This window comes from Eschrichtius robustus, chromosome 2, assembly GCF_028021215.1.
Source record: "Eschrichtius robustus isolate mEscRob2 chromosome 2, mEscRob2.pri, whole genome shotgun sequence".
Lineage (NCBI taxonomy): Eukaryota > Metazoa > Chordata > Mammalia > Artiodactyla > Eschrichtiidae > Eschrichtius > Eschrichtius robustus.
In genome coordinates, this window is record NC_090825.1 from 60,035,318 (window position 1) to 60,056,924 (window position 21,607).

At 39.3% G+C, this 21,607-nt stretch overlaps 1 protein-coding gene across 1 annotated transcript in view; it reads left to right on the forward strand.

Moving 5' to 3' along the window:
- Nucleotides 1-21,607, forward strand: part of IQGAP2 (IQ motif containing GTPase activating protein 2) — a 289,746-nt gene that overhangs the window by 179,810 nt on the left and 88,329 nt on the right. Inside the window, exons 10-13 of the mRNA XM_068535530.1 lie at nucleotides 2,480-2,643; nucleotides 5,645-5,805; nucleotides 11,157-11,281; nucleotides 18,877-19,040. Of these exons, the coding sequence (XP_068391631.1) occupies nucleotides 2,480-2,643; nucleotides 5,645-5,805; nucleotides 11,157-11,281; nucleotides 18,877-19,040 (614 nt within the window). The remainder of the gene's footprint in view (nucleotides 1-2,479; nucleotides 2,644-5,644; nucleotides 5,806-11,156; nucleotides 11,282-18,876; nucleotides 19,041-21,607) is intronic.

Sequence of the window (21,607 nt, forward strand, 5' to 3'; positions counted from 1 at the left end):
GACCCCAAATTGCCAAAGCAATCTTGAGAAAAACAACAAAGCTGTGTCATCCTCCCTGGCTTCAAACTCTACTACTATAATAATCAAAACATTATGGTATTGACACAAAAACAGACATACAGATCAATGGGACAGAATAGAGAACCCAGAAATAAACCCATATACATACGGTCAATTAATCTATGACGAACGAGGCAAGAACATACAACAGAGAAAGACAGTGGTGTTGGGAAAACTGGACAGCTACATGTCAAAGGATGAAACCAGGCCATTTTCTCATGCCTTATACAAAAATAAATTCAAAATTGATTAAAACTTAAATGTAAGACCTGAAACCATGAAACTTCTAGAAGAAAACATAGGCAGTATGCTCTTTGATATTGGTCTTAGCAATATTTTTTTGGATCTATCCCCTGAGACAGGGGAAACAAAAGCAAAAATAAACAAATGGAACCATATCAAACTAAAAGCTTTGGCACAGGAAGGGAAACCATTAACAAAACGAAATGGCATTCTACCGAATGGGAGAATATAGTTGCAAATGATATGACCAGTAAGAGGCTAATACCAAAATACATAACGAACTCATACAACTCAGTCTCAAAAAACAACAATCTAATTTAAAAATGGGCAGAGGACCTGAATAGGCATCTTTTCAGAGAAGACGTACAGATACCAACAGGTACATGAAAAGATACTCAGCATTACTAATGAAAAGGGAAATGCAGATCAAAACCATGATCAGGGATCAACTCACATCTGTCAGAATGGCTATCATCAAAAAACAAGAAATAACAAATTGTGGTGAGGATGTGGAGAAAAGGGAACCCTGTGCACTGTTGGTAAATATAAATTGGCACAGCTGCTATGGAAAACAATATGGAGTTTCCTCAAAGAATTAAAAATGGAACCTACACAATTGCACTCCTGGATATTTATACAAAGAAAATGAAAACACTAATTCAAAAAGATACATATACCCCAATGTTATTGTAGTATTATTTTAAATAGCCAAGATATGGAAGCAACCTAAGTATCCATCAACAAATGAGTGGATAAAGATGTGGTGTATATATATACAATAGAATATTACTCAGCCATAAAAAAAAAAAAGAATGAAATCTTGCCATTTGTGACAACATGGTGGACCTGGAGTGTCCACCACTTATGCTAAGTAAAATAAGTCATACTGAAAAAGACAAATACTATGTGTTTTCATGTACATGTGGAATCTAAAAAACAAAACAAATGAATAAATCAAATGGAAACAAAATCATAGACACAGAGAACAAACTAGTTGTTGCCAGAAGGGAGCTGGATGGGATGGGAGAAATAGGTAAAGGGGATTAAGAGGTACAAACTACCAGTATAAAATAAAGAAGTCATAAGAATGTAATGTACAGCACAGGGACTATAGTTAATAATATTATAATAACTTTGTATGGTATATAATCTGTAAAAATATTGAATCACTATGTTGTACACCTATAAATAATATGATATTGTAAGTCAACTATACCTCAATAAAAAAAAGATATTTCGAGAGACCACTTAACGTTATTATAATTCTTTTTATTATTAGTTATTGTTGTTAAACTTTTTACTTTACCTAACTTATAAACTAAACTTTATCACAGGTGTGTATATACAGAAAAAAAACAGTACATAAAAGGTTCGGTACTATCCATGGTTTCAGGCATCCACTAGGGTTCTTAGAACCATACTAACACATGGGACTACCGTGCTAACACAGAATTATATAATCATATGAATTCTGGTTGTAATATTTTTTAAAACATATCTGAAATTATTTTTCCCTAAGAATCACACTTTACAGAACACAAGAGATGAGAGCATATTTGGAGAACTAATATTTGGAGAATATTTGGAGAACTAATAACCATTCCATATCAAGCAGCAGTGTGTCCGAGTGCCTCCTGTGGGTTTCCCATGGTGCTGATTCAGAGGGAGGATAGAGCCATCAGAGGGAGGATAGGGCAAGTCCTTGCTTCTCTGGTCTTCACATGTCTTTAATCTCCTTGGGGAGGCAGTGCTTACACACAAAGAGCCGTAAAGAGCAATGCCTGCAGGATGCACATGGCCCAACTCTGAATACTGTGGCAATTCCCAAAGTGTGAAGTCCTCAGGAACTGAAGCACTGTGAAGGCTTCATGGGAGAGATGGTTCCAAAGCTGGTCCTGAAAGGAAGGATTTTGTAAGGAAGTCATGCTAGGCAGGAATAACCTCATAACTCCAGCTCTATCAATGCTGAGGTTCTTTTAGGGACTAGCTGCAAGGATTAGAGTGACTTCCAATTACAAGCTACCATTTCCAAGGCTTTGCTTACCATCCAACTACAGCTTTTCAGAGTTCATGGAAAGTAACTACTTAGGTTCTAATCCTTGGATATATGGGCTGGTTGGGTCAGGCTGCAGTGGGAAAGGCACAGGTTCTGACAGAATGTCACTCTGACCCTCAGGGCTGGCTGCAGTGGACCACATCAACGCTGTTATTCGGGAAGGTGACCCTGAGTACACACTGCTTGCACTGCAGAAACCAGAGGCCCAGCTGCCCACTGTTTATCCCTTTGCTGGTGCAATGTATCAGAACGAACTTTTCAACCTCCAGAAACAGAATGCCATGGTAAGTCAGAGGAGACTCCAGTTACGGAGATGTTAATTCTGAGTCCTAGCAATGAGGAGTGCTGTTGAGGAAAGGTGAGTGGGAGTGTAGTGTCTTTAACTTGTACCAATCCCTGGTCTCATTGGCCTCCCTGTACCAATTCCACGGCCATCTTCCTCTTTAACTCCTGCTTTTCATCTCCTTAAAGAATCTGAGAGCATAGGTGGGAAATGCAGGCAGGGCTTTACACAAATACACGTTGAAAACTAGTTGTTCTCATTCTCTGTGTGATTTTTGAAGAACTTGGGATAAGTTAATAACTATATTGAAATATTTTTAAATATCTAATGTTTTTTGATACAGAAAAAAAAGCTCTGAATCTGCATTTCTAGAAATCTGCAACCAAGAACATTAGCACCATGGCTTTGATTTTTGTCAGTGTGTGCTCCTTGCAGTGCTAATAGTATTAAGCAGTAATAATCATATACGGTCACAGTAAATAAGAGCATATGCACTAGTACAGGATTAAGCCAAACAATGCAACAGAATGAACAGTACTAGAAGCAGCACCAAGAATTTCATATATGAAAGGGCTAATATTTCAAAGACATGGGGAAAAAAATGAAATCCTTAGAAGTATTTAACCATGTGGGAAAGAAAACATTACCTCACTACACATAACAGAATAAATTGCCGGTATGAAAGTTTAAGTGTAAAAAATAATTTAAAAATTAAAATTCTAAGGAAACATGGAAGGACAATGAATCTGAAAAGCAAAAACAGTACTGCTCCACCAAAAAAAACAAAAGAGGAGGAGGCCAAAAGCATAAACAGGCAATTCACAAGTATACCAGGATGTTTCACAGTATTATCTATAGTACTGAGAAGATACTACAGATATCTTCTATATCTATATAGAAGATAAACCACATTTAACTAATAACAGATTGCACACCCTACTGTTAAGTGGAAAAAATGAGATTGAAATATATAGCATTATCTTGTTTTTTTATGATAAGAAAAGAAAAATAATTAAAAAACGAAAATCTCTATAAATGTTTGCATGAATTAAAAAGTAATAAAAGTAGGGGCTTCCTTGGTGGCTTAGTGGTTAAGAATCCACCTGCCAATGCAGGAACCCATTGAACATGGGTTCAATCCCTGGTCCAGGAAGATCCCACATGCCGCGGAGCAACTAAGCCCGTGTGCCGCAACTACTGAGCCTGCACTCTAGAGCTCATGAGCCACAACTACTGAGCCCACATGCTGCAACTACTGAAGCCTGTGCGCCTAGAGCCCATGCTCCACAATAAGAGAAACCACCGCAATGAGAAGCCCACGCACTGCACAAAGAGTAGCCCCCGCTCACTGCAACTAGAGAAAGTGCACGCGTGGCAATGAAGACCCAATGCAGCCAAAACAATAAAAATTTAAAAAAAAAACAAGTGGCATTCTTTATTTAAAAAAAATTAATAAAGTGTATGTCACTTAAAGGGCTTGGGTAGTAAGGTTTGTTTTCTTATCCTTGCTTATTAAGACATGATTCTATAAATAGAAAGATACTAGAGTTGACCCTTAAACAACAGGGGTATGAACTGCGCATACCACTTATATGTGGATATTTTTCAATAGTAAGTACTATATTACCAAATGATACGCAGTTGGTTGAATCCAGGGATGCAGTACCTCAGATATAGAGGGACAGGTATATGGAGGATTAATTATACGCAGATCTTGAACTGCGTGGAGGTCCGGCGCTCCTAACCCCGGTGTTGCTCAGCGGTCAACTGTATTTTGTAATAAAAGAAAAATAAGTTATTTCCTTAAGCTGCACGTAGGTTCTCTTGATATTATTGTCCCTGTTTCTCTAGCTTTGAAACCCAAGGCTACTTACACTCTAGCACATTCATCCCTTTTTTCTTTATTTGTCCTTATCTTTTTGGCTGTGTACCACTTTAGATATTTGTGGTGAATCTCAAATGATTCCATTCTGCTCTTTACCTGTAATTTGATACCTTCCTTATATGTTAAACTCATAGTTAATGTAAGGTATTTGGATAAAATTTACATGTTCCCTATAAAAACCCTTCTTCCCATTTGCTTTGGAATGTAAAATTATGCTTTGTTAGTCTAAAATCAATTTGCTGAGAGATTTCTGTGGAGAATCAGCTATAATGCATTTTAATATAAACATTATATTATATATATGAAATATATAATATTCTAAACGTAAAGATAGATATCAGGGTTTTTAAAAATTTGTTTTCATGCTCCATGTTCCTTCAGTATGATGGAAGAAATAACCCTTTTGAAGTTGGACCAAGTCAGTATAAAATGGTTAAAAGGAAGACAACATTGAAGGGGGAAAGTGTTCTGTAATCTGAGATGTACTTTTTAAGTAAGCCCAATCCTTACTTGCTTTTCATTAAGATTTACCTCACATTTCTTCAAATATCTAGACCTTAGAGTATATTTAAAAGTTTCTACCCATTTATAAAAACGTGACTTAGACTAACTTTTTTTGGAATTAGAATCAATATTCTTGGCTTAAATACTTTGATTTACTTTTCTGGGGTTATCATCTTTAGGTGAAATTCTCCCCTTTTCCTTACCCTTAGTTCAAACTGAAAATCATTAGCTATACTAATATCTTACCTTGCACTTGCAGGCAGTAACAATGTTATCTAATCTTTGGCTTCATTATTTGGTAAGATTGAGCCTGTTAGCAGCCAATATAATAGCTGCGAGTAGGAATCAGCTATGGCAATGCAGATGTTTGTGGAATCATAACTGAGGATTATAATTAACTCAGTGCCCAAAATGATCATCTCAGGAAAACCCAGAAGCCATTGACCTGTTCTTTAAAGCCAATGAAAGATAGGTGGCCAGGGAGCCCTCTTTGTCCTGGGTTCTCACAATCTTTGACTTTTCTTTATTCTTTGAAGTGTACATTCTGAACCCCCATCACATACACGGGCTGTGTAGATTTGGGGATCTTATACTGCCATATGTTTTCCAACAGAACTACTTGGCCCATGAGGAGCTCTTGATTGCGGTGGAAATGCTATCTGCTGTAGCTTTACTAAACCAGGCCTTGGAGAGCAACGATCTTGTGTCTGTGCAGAATCAACTCAGAAGCCCAACAATGGGCTTCAACAATCTGGACGAGACATACGTGGAACGGTAAGGGAACATTTTCCAAAACTCCTTTCAATGCAGAAATATGTGTTTGGTAGATCTCACAAATGAAGGATTTGTTCCTTCCTGAAGCAATCCATATACCCATGTTTATTTTCTTGAAAGCTAGTCTACTTTGTTCTGAGAGTCCTTCTAATATTCAAATCCTTCTTCACAGTATTCCTTTTAGAGGAACCAAGAGTCTAAGGAGGATCATCCTGTGGCAGTTACTGACTGTCTTTGTCATTAGCAAAAATTATTTCATAGGCTGAAAATACATGTTGAACGCATACCTTCCCTTGGGCTTCTTTTGGAAACGACAGAATGTAGAAGAGTTGGAAACAACTTTAATAATCATCCAGTCCAATTTTCTCGTTTTACTGATGAGGAAACTGGATCTGGATTTGTGGGCCCAGAGTAGGGCAGTTGGGCCCCAAACCCCATTCTTTTTTTTTTTTTTTTAACATCTTTACTGGAGTATAATTGCTTTACAATATTGTGTTAGTTTCTGCTGTATAACAAAGTGAATCAGCTATATGTATACATATATCCCCATATCCTCTCCCTCTTGTGTCTCCCTCCCACCCTCCCCATCCCACCCCTCTAGGTGGTCACAAAGCACCGAGCTAATCTCCCTGTGCTATGCAGCTGCTTCCCACTAGCTATCTGTTTTACATTTGGTAGTGTATATATGTCCATGCCACTCTCTCACTTCATCCCAGCTTACCCTTCCCCCTGCCCATGTCCTCAATTCCATTCTCTACATTCTTTTGATGATTAAACCAAAGGAATCCTGAGACCACAGTGGATCATGGCAGTGGGTAACGATCTGAACTTAGTGTCTTTTATTTCATGTTCCTGAAATAAACTACTAGATAGTATTGTTGATAGAATTATAAAACACTATAGCAGATCTAGAGAGAAAATTAAGGGGAGGGAATAAGGAGCCCATTAGAGATTAAGTAAGACAAAAGCCCAAGTTAAAATAAGTGAATTTCCAAAAATAAAAAAATTAAAAAAAAAAAAAAAGTGAACTTCCAGCTTGGATTCTTGTGACCACCAGGGGGAGATGTCTGCATAGATCTTGACAAAAGCACTGTTGTCAAGATACTGGTTCTGGAACTGATGAAATAGGTAATTCTCTTGGGTCACGTACAGTTGTACAGGAAAAATTAAAAAGACTTGTTAGACTGTTTTTTAAATGGTGTTTAAAGTAGTAGAACAGTGGCTTTTCCTTGTTTTTAGTCATCTTGGAAAAACTGATGCTCTTACACTCCTTAAATTTGACCACCTGTTCCTATAACTCCTCTGAGGTTATTTCCAAGGTAATTTATTTCTACCTCCACTGTTTATATTAATGGCACCATCCTCTCCTCCAAGCTTAGAAACTCGAGTTAACTTGAGTTTTCCTCCGACCCTCTGTGAGGCACCCTTGTGCTGGGAATAGCCTGCTCACTCTTCTCCCTGACAGTAGCCAATATGTGTGCACGATACCTCTGCCTAATGTTTCCATTTCCCAGCAACCACCTCATTTAGACATTTTACCTTTGCTTTTGTAATAACCTCCAAATTGGTCTTACCCTGTCTTTTCTCTTCTCATTCATTCTTATGTAACTAGGCTTTGCTGCTCTCTCAGTGCTAGAGACGGTGGGAGTTGGTCACTCCCTTATGAAGCCTAATATTCTAATGAGGCTTGTTGATAAAATAATTATCAAGACACATATGGAACATCCCTGGCCACTTTCCTCTAAATGACACTGCCCCCCTCCCTCCAAATCACCCATTTTCATGATCAAAAATCCTCTCTTCCCCCATCCCAATTTACAAATAACCCATTAAGGAAATGGTCCCTAACCCCATTTGAGAACCAGTTTTATACCTGTGAGTTTCAGCTGGGGCCACAGATACTGCTTCAGAGTGCAAGTATTCCGTATGAAACACTTTTAAAATTTGTGTTTGTTTAAATAATCTTTAAACAATTTCATTTAAGCACTTTCTGGGTCACCTGGGTGACCCAATACCGACATGAGAGTCCAGGGCCCCCTTTGGTTCTTGTATTGAACATTCCAGTGGCCCCCAGTGATTTTTCACAGCCTCAACATTTCAATTTCCATGTCAGCTTTTAACCCAGTTCTTGGAAGCCCAAGTTGGCCGGTGTTCAGGTTTAAGGAACACTGGGCATCTCCCTTATGGTTGTACAACTTCTTCATAGTACACGGGTACTGGGCAGGGCCACCTGGATGAATTCTTACAAAGTCTCTACCAGTTTACCATGGCTTCTGCCCTTGGGGCTGTGTTTTCCCAGAAAGGTTCTTTTGTCCAATTCTCACAAAAGTGACATAGGGTTGGCATTGGGTCTAGGCATACACTGTTCCCAGATTAATTGTTCTAAAACGTAGCTCTGTTTGTAATGCTCCTCTATTTGATTGTCCTCTGTTCTTATCTGAATTAACCCTCAACGTGGTGTTCTGCCCTTTGCTCCAGCTACAACCCTCCTTGTATTTTACACTTCAGCCGAGATGGATCTGAACACACTCTGTTCATTCTGGCTTAGCTGCTCCTATGCATGCCCCTCTCACCACCAGGAACGCAGTGCCTATCACCCATCTCCGCCTGGCACAGCAGTGGGGCTTCCAAGCCCTTCCTGCCATAGAGGATGCTTCCGTGAACTATTTGCATGCTTCTCCCACCCCAGCTAATGTCATCTGTTCTGAGAACTAGCACGATGTGGTTAAAGGAACATAACCTTGGAGCCAAAAACATCTAAGTTTGACTCTTCCTAGCCGGGCCCCTTTCTGTTCATCTGTAAAGCACAAAAACAAACACACACAACAAAAACACCTACTCTGCATCTGCAGAACAGTTCTGAGGATAAAGTGCTTGGTTCAGCGCCTGTCCCAGGCAAGATGCTCCACCACTAGGGGTTTCCTTCCACTTCTCCTTCCTTGGAACCCCGTTACTTCCACTCTTATGGACCGCCTCTGATTTTACGGCCTTTCCTATGCTCTGCTCTTACACCCTTTTGAGTTTTTTGTCATTTTATCTAATGGACTGAAAGCTCCTTGAAGTAAAGACTGCATCTTGTTCCTCCTAATCTCCCTATAGTGCCTGCCACAGGTTTTGCAGATAGTTAGTGCTTAATAAACATCTGCTGAACAAAACTGGAATCTTAATCTTCTCAAAGCTTCCCAAGTGTGTTAGAAAGGTAATCTTACTAGTCTATCCATAGCAGACACCGAAGAGAACTCTGAGAAAGGTGGGGAGGGAAAAGACATAGGCCTGTTCGGGTAAACTACTACAACATCCAAAGCTGATGCCTTTAGTGCTGGAGACTAATCCTCATATGGAAAGCCTATGGAACTATGTTGTGTTATTCATAAAATTTTTCCCTTTGGCTAGTATTTGTTCATTTCTGAAGAAATGATGGGTGATTGTGGGTTTTGTTCTTTTTTCTGTGTTCATCCTTAAGCTTTTTCATTTTATTCCCATTGGGTCATCATTAAATGTCAGACGCCAAATGCCTGTAAGGATTTTGCACTTTTTTATAGAATGGTCCCCATCTATAAGGGATGCTAATGAGTGCAAGTTGCCATTTATCCATATTGTCATTGTGGTCAGTATTATTTGGTATATATTGCTACTAGTAAGTATAGAAGAGTATTTTCTTAGGTTTATAACTCTTGATAAGATGAAAATCTCACACAGGACACTGAAACAGTTTCAAGCCTGTGTTTGGTGATGCCTTGTTCAGGCACAGAGAATGAATCGTCTCCCCCACTTCCTATTCTGAATGATGTTTTTCTCTCCCAAGCTACACTCAGTAGAAGACACCTCAGTGTCATCTTGGAGCATGCAGAACTTTGAGAAAATCTGTCGCAATGAGAAAACAATTATAGACTCAACGTGATCTTACTTCTTTGAACCTCTACTGTTAGCAAATCCTTAGGTTCTATTCAGAAGTCATACTGCAGAGTGAATCAATATGTACATAGAGGATTGCTCTTTATTTCCCTGGTGTAAAGATGCGCAAGCAAATTAAACTATTGAGTTTCTATACTTTGGGCTGGAATAGCTCACTCATGTTAGCTTATGGTTGTAACATTGGTTCTGTAGTTTTTAAATGGGAAAATTGATGATTGAGAAATGAAAGTTTCTTAGTAATATGTCAAGGTGGATCATCTTTTTCTCCTAAAATTTCTCAAGACAGGACAAATAATCAGAGTGTTGACCAAACTCTATTTTCCAGAGGGCTGCACAGAGTGAGGAGGGTCAGGGATCAGAATGAGGGGTAAGGATGTAATGACAGTGAGTGGACACAGGACAGAGGTGGTGAAGAGCTGCTGTGAAGCCTGAGGAATGGACAGGTGAAGAGGAAACTAGGACGTTCTGGGTCAACTCATGCACCACCTCTTCAAGAAAACAGGCAATGGGCTTCCCTGGTGGCGCAGTGGTTAAGAATCTGCCTGCCAATGCAGGGGACACGGGTTCGAGCCCTGGTCTGGGAAGATCCCACATGCCGCGGAGCAACTAAGCCCGTGAGCCACAACTACTGAGCCTGCGCGTCTGGAGCCTGTGCTCCGCAACAAGAGAGGCCGCGATAGTGAGAGGCCCGCGCACCGCGATGAAGAGTGGCCCCCGCTTGCCGCAACTAGAGAAAGCCCTCGCACAGAAACGAAGACCCAACACAGCCAAAAATAAATAAATAAATAAATTTATTAAAAAGAAAACAGGCAGTGAAGATGTGTGTTATTCAGCAAGGTTTCTGGAACTGCATTTGCTTTTTATTTGATTTGTCACTGGAAGTATTAGGTCACAAGGTAACTCAGCTATGTTAGGGTTACAGTAAAAAAAAAAAAAAAAGGCCACTCACGGCTTGGATTTGGGGAATGAACGAGAAAAAAAAAAAAAAAAGGGACACTTGATGGAAAGATTAGGAACCGTGGTAATTCCGAATTTTATCCCATAATACTCATCTGGAGACTAAGCAGAACCAAGACATACAAAGGGAAGGAAAAATAGTTACTAAAAAAAGCAAGTAATTTCACAGAGTTAAGAAGGTTGAGGTTTTTTTGCTTGAGTTAAGTGCAAGATTGAAATTTGAGGAACTTTCATTAAAAAGCATTTGTACCTAAAAGTATTTTTAAGGAAAAAAAACACCCTTAGTCTAAGTGAGCTTGGTGTATGTTGACAAAGCTGCACAAGACAGTTTTACTTGCCTTTATCCTGTTTGTCTAACCTCATAACATCACAGTGAGCCACATGTGTCAAACTTAAGATGCATGTCCAATTTAAGATGCATAACATGAACAAAGAATGAATGTCTCTGATTAGTATCATGCTTGTTTTCTCTTCTACAGTTACGCAAATGCACTACTCTCCATTAAACTGGAGGCCTTATCCCAAGGGCAAGATAGCTTAAGCTGGAATGAAATTCAGAATTGTATTGATATGGTTAATATTGAAATTCAAGAAGAAAATGACCGTAAGTATGGAACAGTTTCCTTCTCTAGTTATAGTGGGAGAATAAGGTAGCTGGACAGAACGGTCCTCTACATTAGGGCTGCCCTAGAGCCCTATGAGGGCACTCTCCCCTCACAAGTCTGTATGTATTTATAAGTAAATGTTATTTTTGTACTACTGTCCCAACATGTTAGAAACATTACAAAGCAAACATAAGACATAAAAGGATAGAATAAAAGTACATAAATACAAGTCCTAGTATTTTTCTATTTATTGGTACTTGCAAGATGACTGCTATAAATAACTCAGCTTTTTAAGCACTCAACTTTATTTTGACCTTTTATGTACATGGGCGTTTTTCTGAAATATGACACATGTTCCTGCCCTAAGAAGAAATTGCAACACAGTCTAACTGTTGTTTTATGATCTCAAATCATGATGATTTGCTGTGCTTCTAGAACTTAGGAGCTCTGAGCATGAAAGTGGACAATCCAAGAAGATGTGCGCTGAGACATGCTTTCTTGAATGTCAGCTTGCTTCCTTATCCTGCCTCTTACTTATAAAAACAGAGTGACGAATGGGGAGATCTGTAACTTAGGCAATGAGTATAATTGCTGCTTTGTGACCACACGACTTTCTGCTGCCTCTCTGCATTTTCTTTCAGTGAGGCATTTGGGGATCCCTGCCTCAGATGGCTGACACATCACCCACTTGGCTCTTTTCTGGCATGTTGGCTTGGGAGCTGGTAGTTCTTGCCAGATGTTAGTTATGAGGGAAGCACTAATTTAAGCAGACGTTCAACATCATCAGTGGGGGGGGGGGCGTGGGGGACGACACTGGTGTGTGTGTCCTCTTACAAAGCTCAGGTCCCCAGCCTCCTGCCCTCCTGCCTTCCTCCTTGATCCTCCCCAGCTCCACACTCAGTCTCCAGTGATGGTTTGGGTGCTTTGGCTAATGCCACTCAGGGGTTGGCAAAACACAAAATCATGTTCCATCTTTGTTTTCTAACTTTTTCCTTATTCCTTGTGACAACATGCACAGTCCAGGTTTGCTTTGGTGATTTATGTATGTCCTGCTTATACAGGTGAAGGTGCGTTAATTCTCAGTACTGAACAAGTGTAGTTTTAGTCTCATTCTTGACATTGACAAGGGGGTGCGAGGAAGGACCTGCCCTTTTTCGTCCCAGATTATCAGATAGAGCCTTTGCTTTTACCAGGAAAAGAAAAACAGTATCATGTGTATAACTTTGAAAGAAAGTGGTTTTTTGTAGGTGAATATTTTTAAGCAAAAATCTCTTTGGATTTGTATGGCGTTTATCTAGGTAACTGTACTACTAAGTTGTTCTCCATGGGACATTTCACACAGCCATTATCACATTTCTTTTAACCATCTTGGCGTGAAGCGTATATGCCATAACCAGAATAGTAATTTTAGAGGCTAATATTTCCTTTCTAGAATTTGGGGGACTTAATATAAAAGAGTTAACTTCTCTCTGTTTTGGTTTGTTGTGTTGTCAAAATGGGATATTTTTGTTTAAAGTTCTTGAATTATTGAGTTTGATATCATCTGTTTAGGTAATTGCTTTAACAGCTAAATTAAAATAAATATACCATCACAAGTAGGCCCAAATTGCACAATATAGAAATTAAATCATCTGAAAGAGCTGAGAACTTTTCATGGACATCTTGAAAGTGCATTACTCTCCCCATCCCACCCCTGCCACACACTCCAGAGTCTAATCCTGTGTCTGAATTGTGGTGTGGATGAGGTATGTAGCTAATGGGAAATGATAAATGTGGAAGGTGAATTGAATGGAGAAGCTGCTAAATGCATTTCCTCAGATTTGGATGCTTTGCTGATTTCTTTCTTTTTTTTTTTTTTAATAAATTTATTTATTTATTTATTTATTTTTGGCTGTGTTGGGTCTTCATTTCTGTGCGAGGGCTTTCTCTAGTTGCGGCAAACAGGGGCCACTCTTCATCGCGGTGCGCGGGCCTTTCAGCGTCGTGGCCTCTCTTGTTGCGGGGCACAGGCTCCAGACGCGCAGGCTCAGTAGTTGTGGCTCACGGGCCTAGTTGCTCCGCGGCATGTGGGATCTTCCCAGACCAGAGCTCGAACCCGTGTCCCCTGTATTGGCAGGCAGATTCTCAACCACTGCGCCACCAGGGAAGCCTGCTTTGCTGATTTCTTAATGGAAAGTTTACTTTTCCCAGTTGAGCCTTAGAGGAGTATTATTTTAACCAGGTAACTTAGACGAGGAAGTTTTCTTCCTGTGAATTTTTGCTTTTTAAGTTTGGTAGGTACCATTCTTTGTCAGTTACCTCATCTGCTGTCTCAAATACAACACCTCTAAGGGAATGCCCACTCTCTCCTTGGACTAGAATGTTATAGTATCACATGATGATTTAAATCAGTGGGCCATGAACTGAGGCTCAGCAGTCTTTGCTCAAATGGGATTTTCTCTTTATTTTTAAACAGAGGAAGTGATGCAGATGGACCCAGGGGACTTATGGGAAGGTTTTTCAGCTCCTGTGAAGTCATTTACTATGACATCAGCAGCTTGTGTTCTTAGAAACACACCAAAAACTTAAGCAGGTGATTTCAATCAAGTCAGCTGGCATGCACTCATTCCCAGGTGATCAGCTGCTAGGAACACACATTCTCTTTCTTAGATGTAGTTCTGTAAAGATCATTTTTGGATGGGATGTTTAAAAGTATTTAGAACAGTTGACCCAAGGAGGTCAACTGACATAAGGGGTCAACTGTCATTTCCAGAGAATGATATAAGTATTCCATGCTCTCCAGTGTATAAATATTACGGGGTGAAATGATAATACCTTGTATGTGGGTAGTACTTAGACTTTCTCAAGTTCTTCCAGTGTTTTGAGATAACCTGACTTGCATGTTAGAGAAGTATTTTTGCTGCTTCTTCCAACATATTGGAGTATTATAGTCTGAAATAATTTCTAGACATTTTAGATTGTCCCTTTTCTCCTACAGACTTTTTCATTCTTAGCAATGGTCTTTACGGGGTCATTCATTCAGGAGATACTTAGCTAAATATTTTACTTTAATTTGAATGTCAGATGAAGATACCTCTTAAAAATTAGAAGTATGTATTCTGTTTCATAGCATATCACATTTGTAGAGTGGCTTCTGATTGTTTATGGAGAAAAATAACTGACAAAATGAGATAATGTTTGGCTTTAAGTGTGCTTATTTTCTAAGCTTACTGCTCATTAATGTTTAGTTTCTTTATTAATTCTTGTCCATGAGCACTCACTTGGGAAGCAGAAGCCCCCTGTTAGTATGTGAATGTATGTGTGTGTGTATGTGTACACATGTGTACATATATCCATGAATAATGCACCCATACATACATACACTATAGTATTTTATGACTGGATGATAGTTTATTCTTAAGAATAAGGCAGTATTGAGAAGTGACCTCCAAATAGATCCCTTGTACTAGACTTTCAGAAACTTTTCCAACTGCATGGCTTGGCTTCTGTGCTTCTCATTCCTGGACCTTACAGTCTATGTCCTAAGATCCTGTATGTAGTAGAGATAGTAGAAGGTTAAACTGGTGGATATGCATATTCATCCTTTGGTGCATCCATGAATTAGGGATCCAGATGTAATTTTACCAGCCTGCATTAGAGAATTTGTGACATTAATTAGCCACACTTGAACCTTAAAAATATCCCCAAACATGCATGACTTCGTTAATTTCTATGGAGCCGACCTACACTTGACAGCCACATGTGGCTATTGTAACTAACTAAAATTAAATAAAATGTAAAATGAAGTTGTTCAGTCATACTAGCCACATTTTATTTTTTTTTTAACATCTTTATTGGAGTATAATTGCTTTACAATAGTGTGTTAGCTTCTGCTTTATAACAAAGTGAATCAGCTATACATATATCCCCATATCTCCTCCCTCTTGCATCTCCCTCCCACCCTCCCTATCCCACCCCTCTAGGTGGACACAAAGCACCGAGCTGATCTCCCTGTGCTATGCGGCTCCTTCTCACTAGCTATCTGTTTTACATTTGGTAATGTATATATGTCCATGCCACTCTCTCACTTCGTCCCAGCTTACCCTTCCCCCTCCCCGTGTCCTCAAGTCCATTCTCTATGTCTGCGTCTTTATTCCTGTCCTGCCCCTAGGTTCATCAGAACCTTTTTTTTTTTTTTTAGATTCCATATATATGTGTTAGCATATGGTATTTGTTTTTCTCTTTCTGAATTACTTCACTCTGTGTGACAGACTCTAGGTCCATCCACCTCGCTACAAATAACTCAATTTCATTTCTTTTTATGGCTGAGTAATATTCCATTGTATATATGTGCCACATCTTCTTTATCCATTCATCTGTCGATGGACACTTAGGTTGCTTCCATGTCCTGGCTATTGTAAATAGTGCTGCAGTGAACATGGTGGTACATGACTCTTTCTGAATTATGGTTTTCTCAGGGTATATGCCCAGTAGTGGGATTGCTGGGTCGTATGGGAGTTCTATTTTTAGTTTTTTAAGGAACCTGCATACTCTTCTCCATAGTGGCTCATACTAGCCACATTTTAAATGCTCATTAGCTGCATGTGGCTACTGGCTACCATATTGGATGGCCCAGAACATTTTCATCATCACAGAACATTCCACTGGACAGCACTGGGCTATACTGACCTTGAAAGTCAGTCTGCTAACACTATAGGGAATTGTTTGGTTTTGAACTGTCTCTTTGGCATTCTTTACAGAGTGGTGAAGTAGAGTAAACCCAATAATAAAGTGTATATCCAAATCTCTTTGCACTTCCGTTTTCTTTTCTGTACATCTCTACATTAAATTCTTCCAGCTCTGCTATTCTATGGTTCCATCATCCAGTACTTTGGCATTATTATGTAAGTGAGGGTTACACTAGAAATGAGCATCTCTGCTGCTACTTGTATGTCAGATTATCTCCCCTTTTTATAACAGCTTTACTGAGATATAATTCATATACCATAAAATTCACCCTTTTATTGTGTTTTTATGGTAGTTTTTTATGTATTTAAAAAACTGTGCAGCCATCACTAGTATCTAAATTCAGAACATCTTCATCACCCCAAAAAGAAACTTTATACCCGTTAGCAGTCACTCCCTTTTCCCCCTCCCCCCACCCCCTGGCAACCACTCATCTACTTTTTTTCTATGGATTTTCCGATTCTGGATATTTCATATAAATAGAGTCATGTAATATGGGGCCTTTTGTGTCTGGCTTCTTTCTCTTAGCATAATGTTTTCAAGGTTCATCCATGTTGTATCATGTATCATTATACTTCATATTCCTTTCTAGGTCAAGTAACATTCCATTCTAGGGATATACATTTTGTTTATCCAGTCATCAGTTGATGGATATTTGGGTTGTTTCTACTTTTTAGCGATTATAAATACTGCTTCTATAAAGATTCGAGTATAAGCTTTTGTGTGACTATTTGTGACTATATTTCAGTTCTCTTGAGTATATACCTAGGAGTGGAACTGCTGGATCACATGGCAATTGTATGTTTAATATGTTAAGGAACTGCCTGTTTACCAAGGTGACTACCATTTTCCATTCCCACCAACAACGTATGAGAGTTCCAATTTCACCCCATCTTCACAACACTTGTTATTGTCTTTTTTAATATAGCCATCCTAGTGGTTATGAAGTGGTATTTCATTGTGATTTGGATTTGCATTTTCCTAGTAACTAGTGATACTGAGCGTCTTTTCATGTGCTAATTAGCCATTTGTATATCTTCTTTAAAGAAATACCTGATCAAGTCCTTTACCTGTTTTAAATTTTTTTTCTCTTTCTGTTGAGTTGTTAAGAGTTCCTTATATAGTTATTATGCTTGTATATCAGGTATATAAGGTTTTTTATCAGATACAGGACTTGGAAGTATTTCCTTCCATTCTATAGATCGTCTTCACTTTTTTTGAGGGTGTCCTTGGAAATATAAAAGGTTTAATTTTTTTTTATTTATTTTATTTATTTTTGGCTGCATTGGGTCTTTGTTGCTGCATGCGGGCTTTCCTCTAGTTGCAGCGAGTGGGGGCTACTCTTCGTTGTGGTGCCCGGGCTTGTGGCTGTGGCTTCTCTTGTTGCGGAGCATGGGCTCTAGGCACACGGGCTTCAGTAGTTGTGTCACGCGGGCTCAGTAGTTGTGGCTCACGGGCTCTAGAGCGCAGGCTCAGTAGTTGTGGTGCACGGGCTTAGTTGATTCGTGGCATGTGAGATCTTCCTGGACCAGGGCTCGAACCCATGTCCCCTGCACTGGCAGGCGGATTCTTAACCACTGCACCACCAGAGAAGCCCAAAAGGTTTAATTTTTTATTGAAGTGTAGTTGATGTACGATATTGTATAAGTTACAGATGTTTAATACAGTGATTCACAATTTTTAAAGGTTATATTCTGTTTGTAGTTACTTTATGAGATTGGCTATATTGCCTATGTTGTACAATATATCCTTATAGCTTATTTGATACATAATAGTTTGTACCTCTTAAAGGTTTAATTTTTACAACATCCCATGTATTCGTTTCTTTTTTTTATTTATTTTTTTGGTGGTCACAGGTAAAAAGTATTGCCTAACACAAGACCACAAAGATTTACTCTTAAATTTCTTCTAAGAGATTAAAAAGTTATATTTTAAGCTTTTATGTCTAGGTTTATGATCCATATTGAGTTACTTTTTGTGTATGATGTGATGTAGGGAGTCCAACTTTATTCTTATGCAGTGGACATTCAGTTGTCTGTGCCATTTGTTATAAAGACTGTTATTTACCTGTTGCATTGTCTTGGCACCCTTGGTTAAAAATCAATTGACTAGACGTGTAAAGGTTTATTTCTGAACTCTAAATTCTATTCCATTAATCTTTACGTGTGTCTTTATGTCAGTACCATGCAGTATTAACTGTAGCTTTGTAGTAAATTTGAAATTGGGAAGAGTCCTCCAACTCTCTTTTTTTTTCCAACATTGCATTGGTTATTTCTTGATCCCTTGCATTTCCATGTGAATTTTAGAATCAGCTGGTCAATTTCTGTTTTTAAAAAAAAAGGCAGCTGGAAGTTTGATAGGGGTTACACTGACTCTGTAGATCAATTTGAGGAGTACTGCCATCTTATTAATATTAAGTCTTTTGATCCATGAACATGGGATGATTCTTCCCTTTATTTAGGTCTTTTTTTCCAATGGTGTTTCATAATTTTCAGTGTCTGTGTCTCATCCTTGTTTTATTAAATTTATTCCTAAGTGTTTATTCTTTTTGTAATTGTAATGTATTTGTAATTGGAGTCTATTACGGAATTTTTCCTTAACTTCATTTTCAGATTGCACATTGCAAGTATAGAAAGATACAATTCACTTCTGTACATTGACCTACTATGTAAGCCTTAGCTGTACTTGTTTATCAGCTCTTGCAGTTTGTGTGTGTGTGTGTGTGAGTGTGTGTGTGTGTGTGTGTGTGTGTGTGTGTATGTGTGGTTTCTTCAGCCCCCGTTTCTAACTCAATCTTTGCTATAGGTGATTTGAGAAAACTTATAATGTACTATGACTTAAAAGGAAACTTTTTTTCTTCATTTTCTAGGAGTTGTAGCTGTAGGGTACATCAATGAAGCCATTGATGAAGGGGATCCTTTGAAAACCTTAGATAGTCTGCTGTTACCCACTGCTAGGATTAGAGATGTGGACCCAGACTCTGCCCAGCACTACCAGGATGTTTTATACCAGGCTAAAACACAGAAATTCGTGGTAAGTCTTAGTAGGTGTGTTTCTTTTAAATTTACAGACCAGGTTGGGGACAGAGGGGCAAGAGGGAGAATTTTTTTTTACCTATTTTCCCTAAAGCTCATAATTTGCTTATCTATGTATGGATCAGATAGTTAATAGGGCTGTTATTTTCCTGGTGTCAAACTTGAGAGGGAAACTAGCTCCAGAGCTGCTGACTGCTTCTACTCTTTCACTAAAAATGCACTTGTGGGTGAGTTCTTGTTCACAGTCCCAAGTTATTGGATATTTACTGAGCACACACTGTATTCATGGTGCAGTATATAGCATCTGGTAGGGGAAAGGGGGATCCGAGGAACACATGATACCATTTGAATGTTCTGTCCTTATCCTCAAGATGCTTAGAAAGTTACTAAGACAGTGGGCATTCTCATATAGAATAGTTAAATAGCAGTAGAGGTGGGTATGTGGCACAATGTCAAAACGAGGAATGCCCAGAGTGATTCAGAGATGGTTGGGATTTCTGTGAACTGGAGCCCTAAGGTAGGTTGGTGTGGAGATAGAACAGGAGCTGCTCCTGAAGGGTAAGGAAGAGTTGGTTTGGTGAGTGGGAAGCAGGATGATGCAGGCAGGTAATGGCAGGGCTAGATGGGTACCAGCTTGGTTTGTTCTAGGCACAGGAGGAAACTGACCTGGCCAGGTCCCACTGAAGAGCAGAGGGCTTTATCTGGCGGCAGAGCTTGTACTGTTGTTGTGAGACATCCCACAGATACTAGCCACTACTGGAAGAACTGAGTGGAGAGGAAGACCTGTTACCTGATGCCACCTGGGACGTAACCACTTGTGGCTTGAATGCCAGGCCAGTGACTGGGAGAATGAGACTCAAACCTGGCCTCATGTCCCCAAACCCCTGGGGAGGAGAGTGGACCCTGTCAGCAAGGAGGACTGGGCCGCCCCCTGCTCTTTCCACGATGTAGCTGTGGCTGTAGCACATGACACAGCATTGAAAGCTAAAGGTATTAGCTTTGGAGACAGGCACCATTCACATCTCGGCTTTGCCACAAATTAGGTAGAGGTTTTAGTCAAATCACCAAAAGTCTCTGTGCTTCGGTTTTCGCATGTGTAAAATGAGAATAATAGTACCTACCTTACAGGATTACGGTGAGGCTTAAATGATTACATAATATAATAAATGAGTAATATATATTTATATTTTTACATATTAACATATTATTACATTGATTATAGTGTGTGTATGTATAAGTGTAGAGCATTTGACGTGGAGCTTGTCACCCCAAAAAAGTGCTGAAATATTGTAGCTAGTATTTTTGTGAGCACTTCTGGCTGCCACACAGGTCAGTGGGTGGTGAGTGATGTCTTTGTCACAAGGTGTTTCCTCGACACAGGTTTACTTTACTCTGTTCACAAGTTGGGATCTTCTGGGTGCAGGATAGAGACAGACCTGGGTTTCTCTCTGCCAACAGCCACATGGGTGTTTGTCGTTAAGGTGAAACTAACTCCACAGACCTTTTATAGGCGAGCAGTGGAGGTCCCCTCCTGAGCGTCCCAATCTAAGGGCTCTAGGTCAAGATGGAATTCCACAGCACCTCTCCAGGGCACTCAGAAGCCTTGCTGGTGTCCATGCTGTGCCTCCTGTCTGTTGCGCATCCTTCCTAAGTGTGAAAGCAGTTCTTTAATAGTGTAATTAGAGCAGGGAATATGAGCGTAGGGATCTGAGTTAGAGCTCAGGCATTAAACCACTTTTGACCTATAAAATTAGGAGCGTGAACTACACTGACAATAATTAAGGGATTAAAAACATTGCAGTAAGCAATGAGTCTGGTTTGGTTAAGTTGCCGATTTTAAACACAGATTCTCTTTCTCTGCCCATTAATTTTGAAACTTTGTTTTCTCAGCCCATTCTCTTTCCCTGGAAAAAAATCTGATTCTGTTATTTGGTGGGGTCTCTATTTGCTTTTTAACCTCTGCTGTTGTGATACCTGGAAATTTTCAGTTGTTTTTATGGGGCTGTTTCTGTGCTTTGCTTTCCAAAGGTCTAGCCTTGGAAAATAATAGAAGAAAATTACATTATTGGTATTGTCAATATAAAGTAAAGCTTGTGTCAAAGTATACAGCCATTAAAAGTCACGATGGATAACATCTTAATAGAATGCTCAGTTTTATCCAAGATTGAGGACAGTGGTGTAAGTTGGTGAGAATTCTTGGTCCTTGTTAACAGTCTTTCAAGTATAACCTTGTGTAGGCACCAAATTCCTTCCATCTCTTGAGAGGAAAGGCTGAGTATTGGGCATGTTTGCATACACTTAACAGAGAGCACACTTTCTAGGTGTATTCACTAGAGGCAGTGAATTGTCAGCAATTTTTTGTTTTTTAATTTTTTTATTTTTTTAACATCTTTTTTGGAGTATAATTGCTTTACAATGGTGTGTTAGTTTCTGCTGTATAACAAAGTGAATCAGCTATACATATACATATATCCCCATATCTCCTCCCTCTTGCGTCTCCCTCCCACCCTCCCTATCCCACCCCTCTAGGTGGTCACAAAGCACCAAGCTGATCTCCCTGTGCTA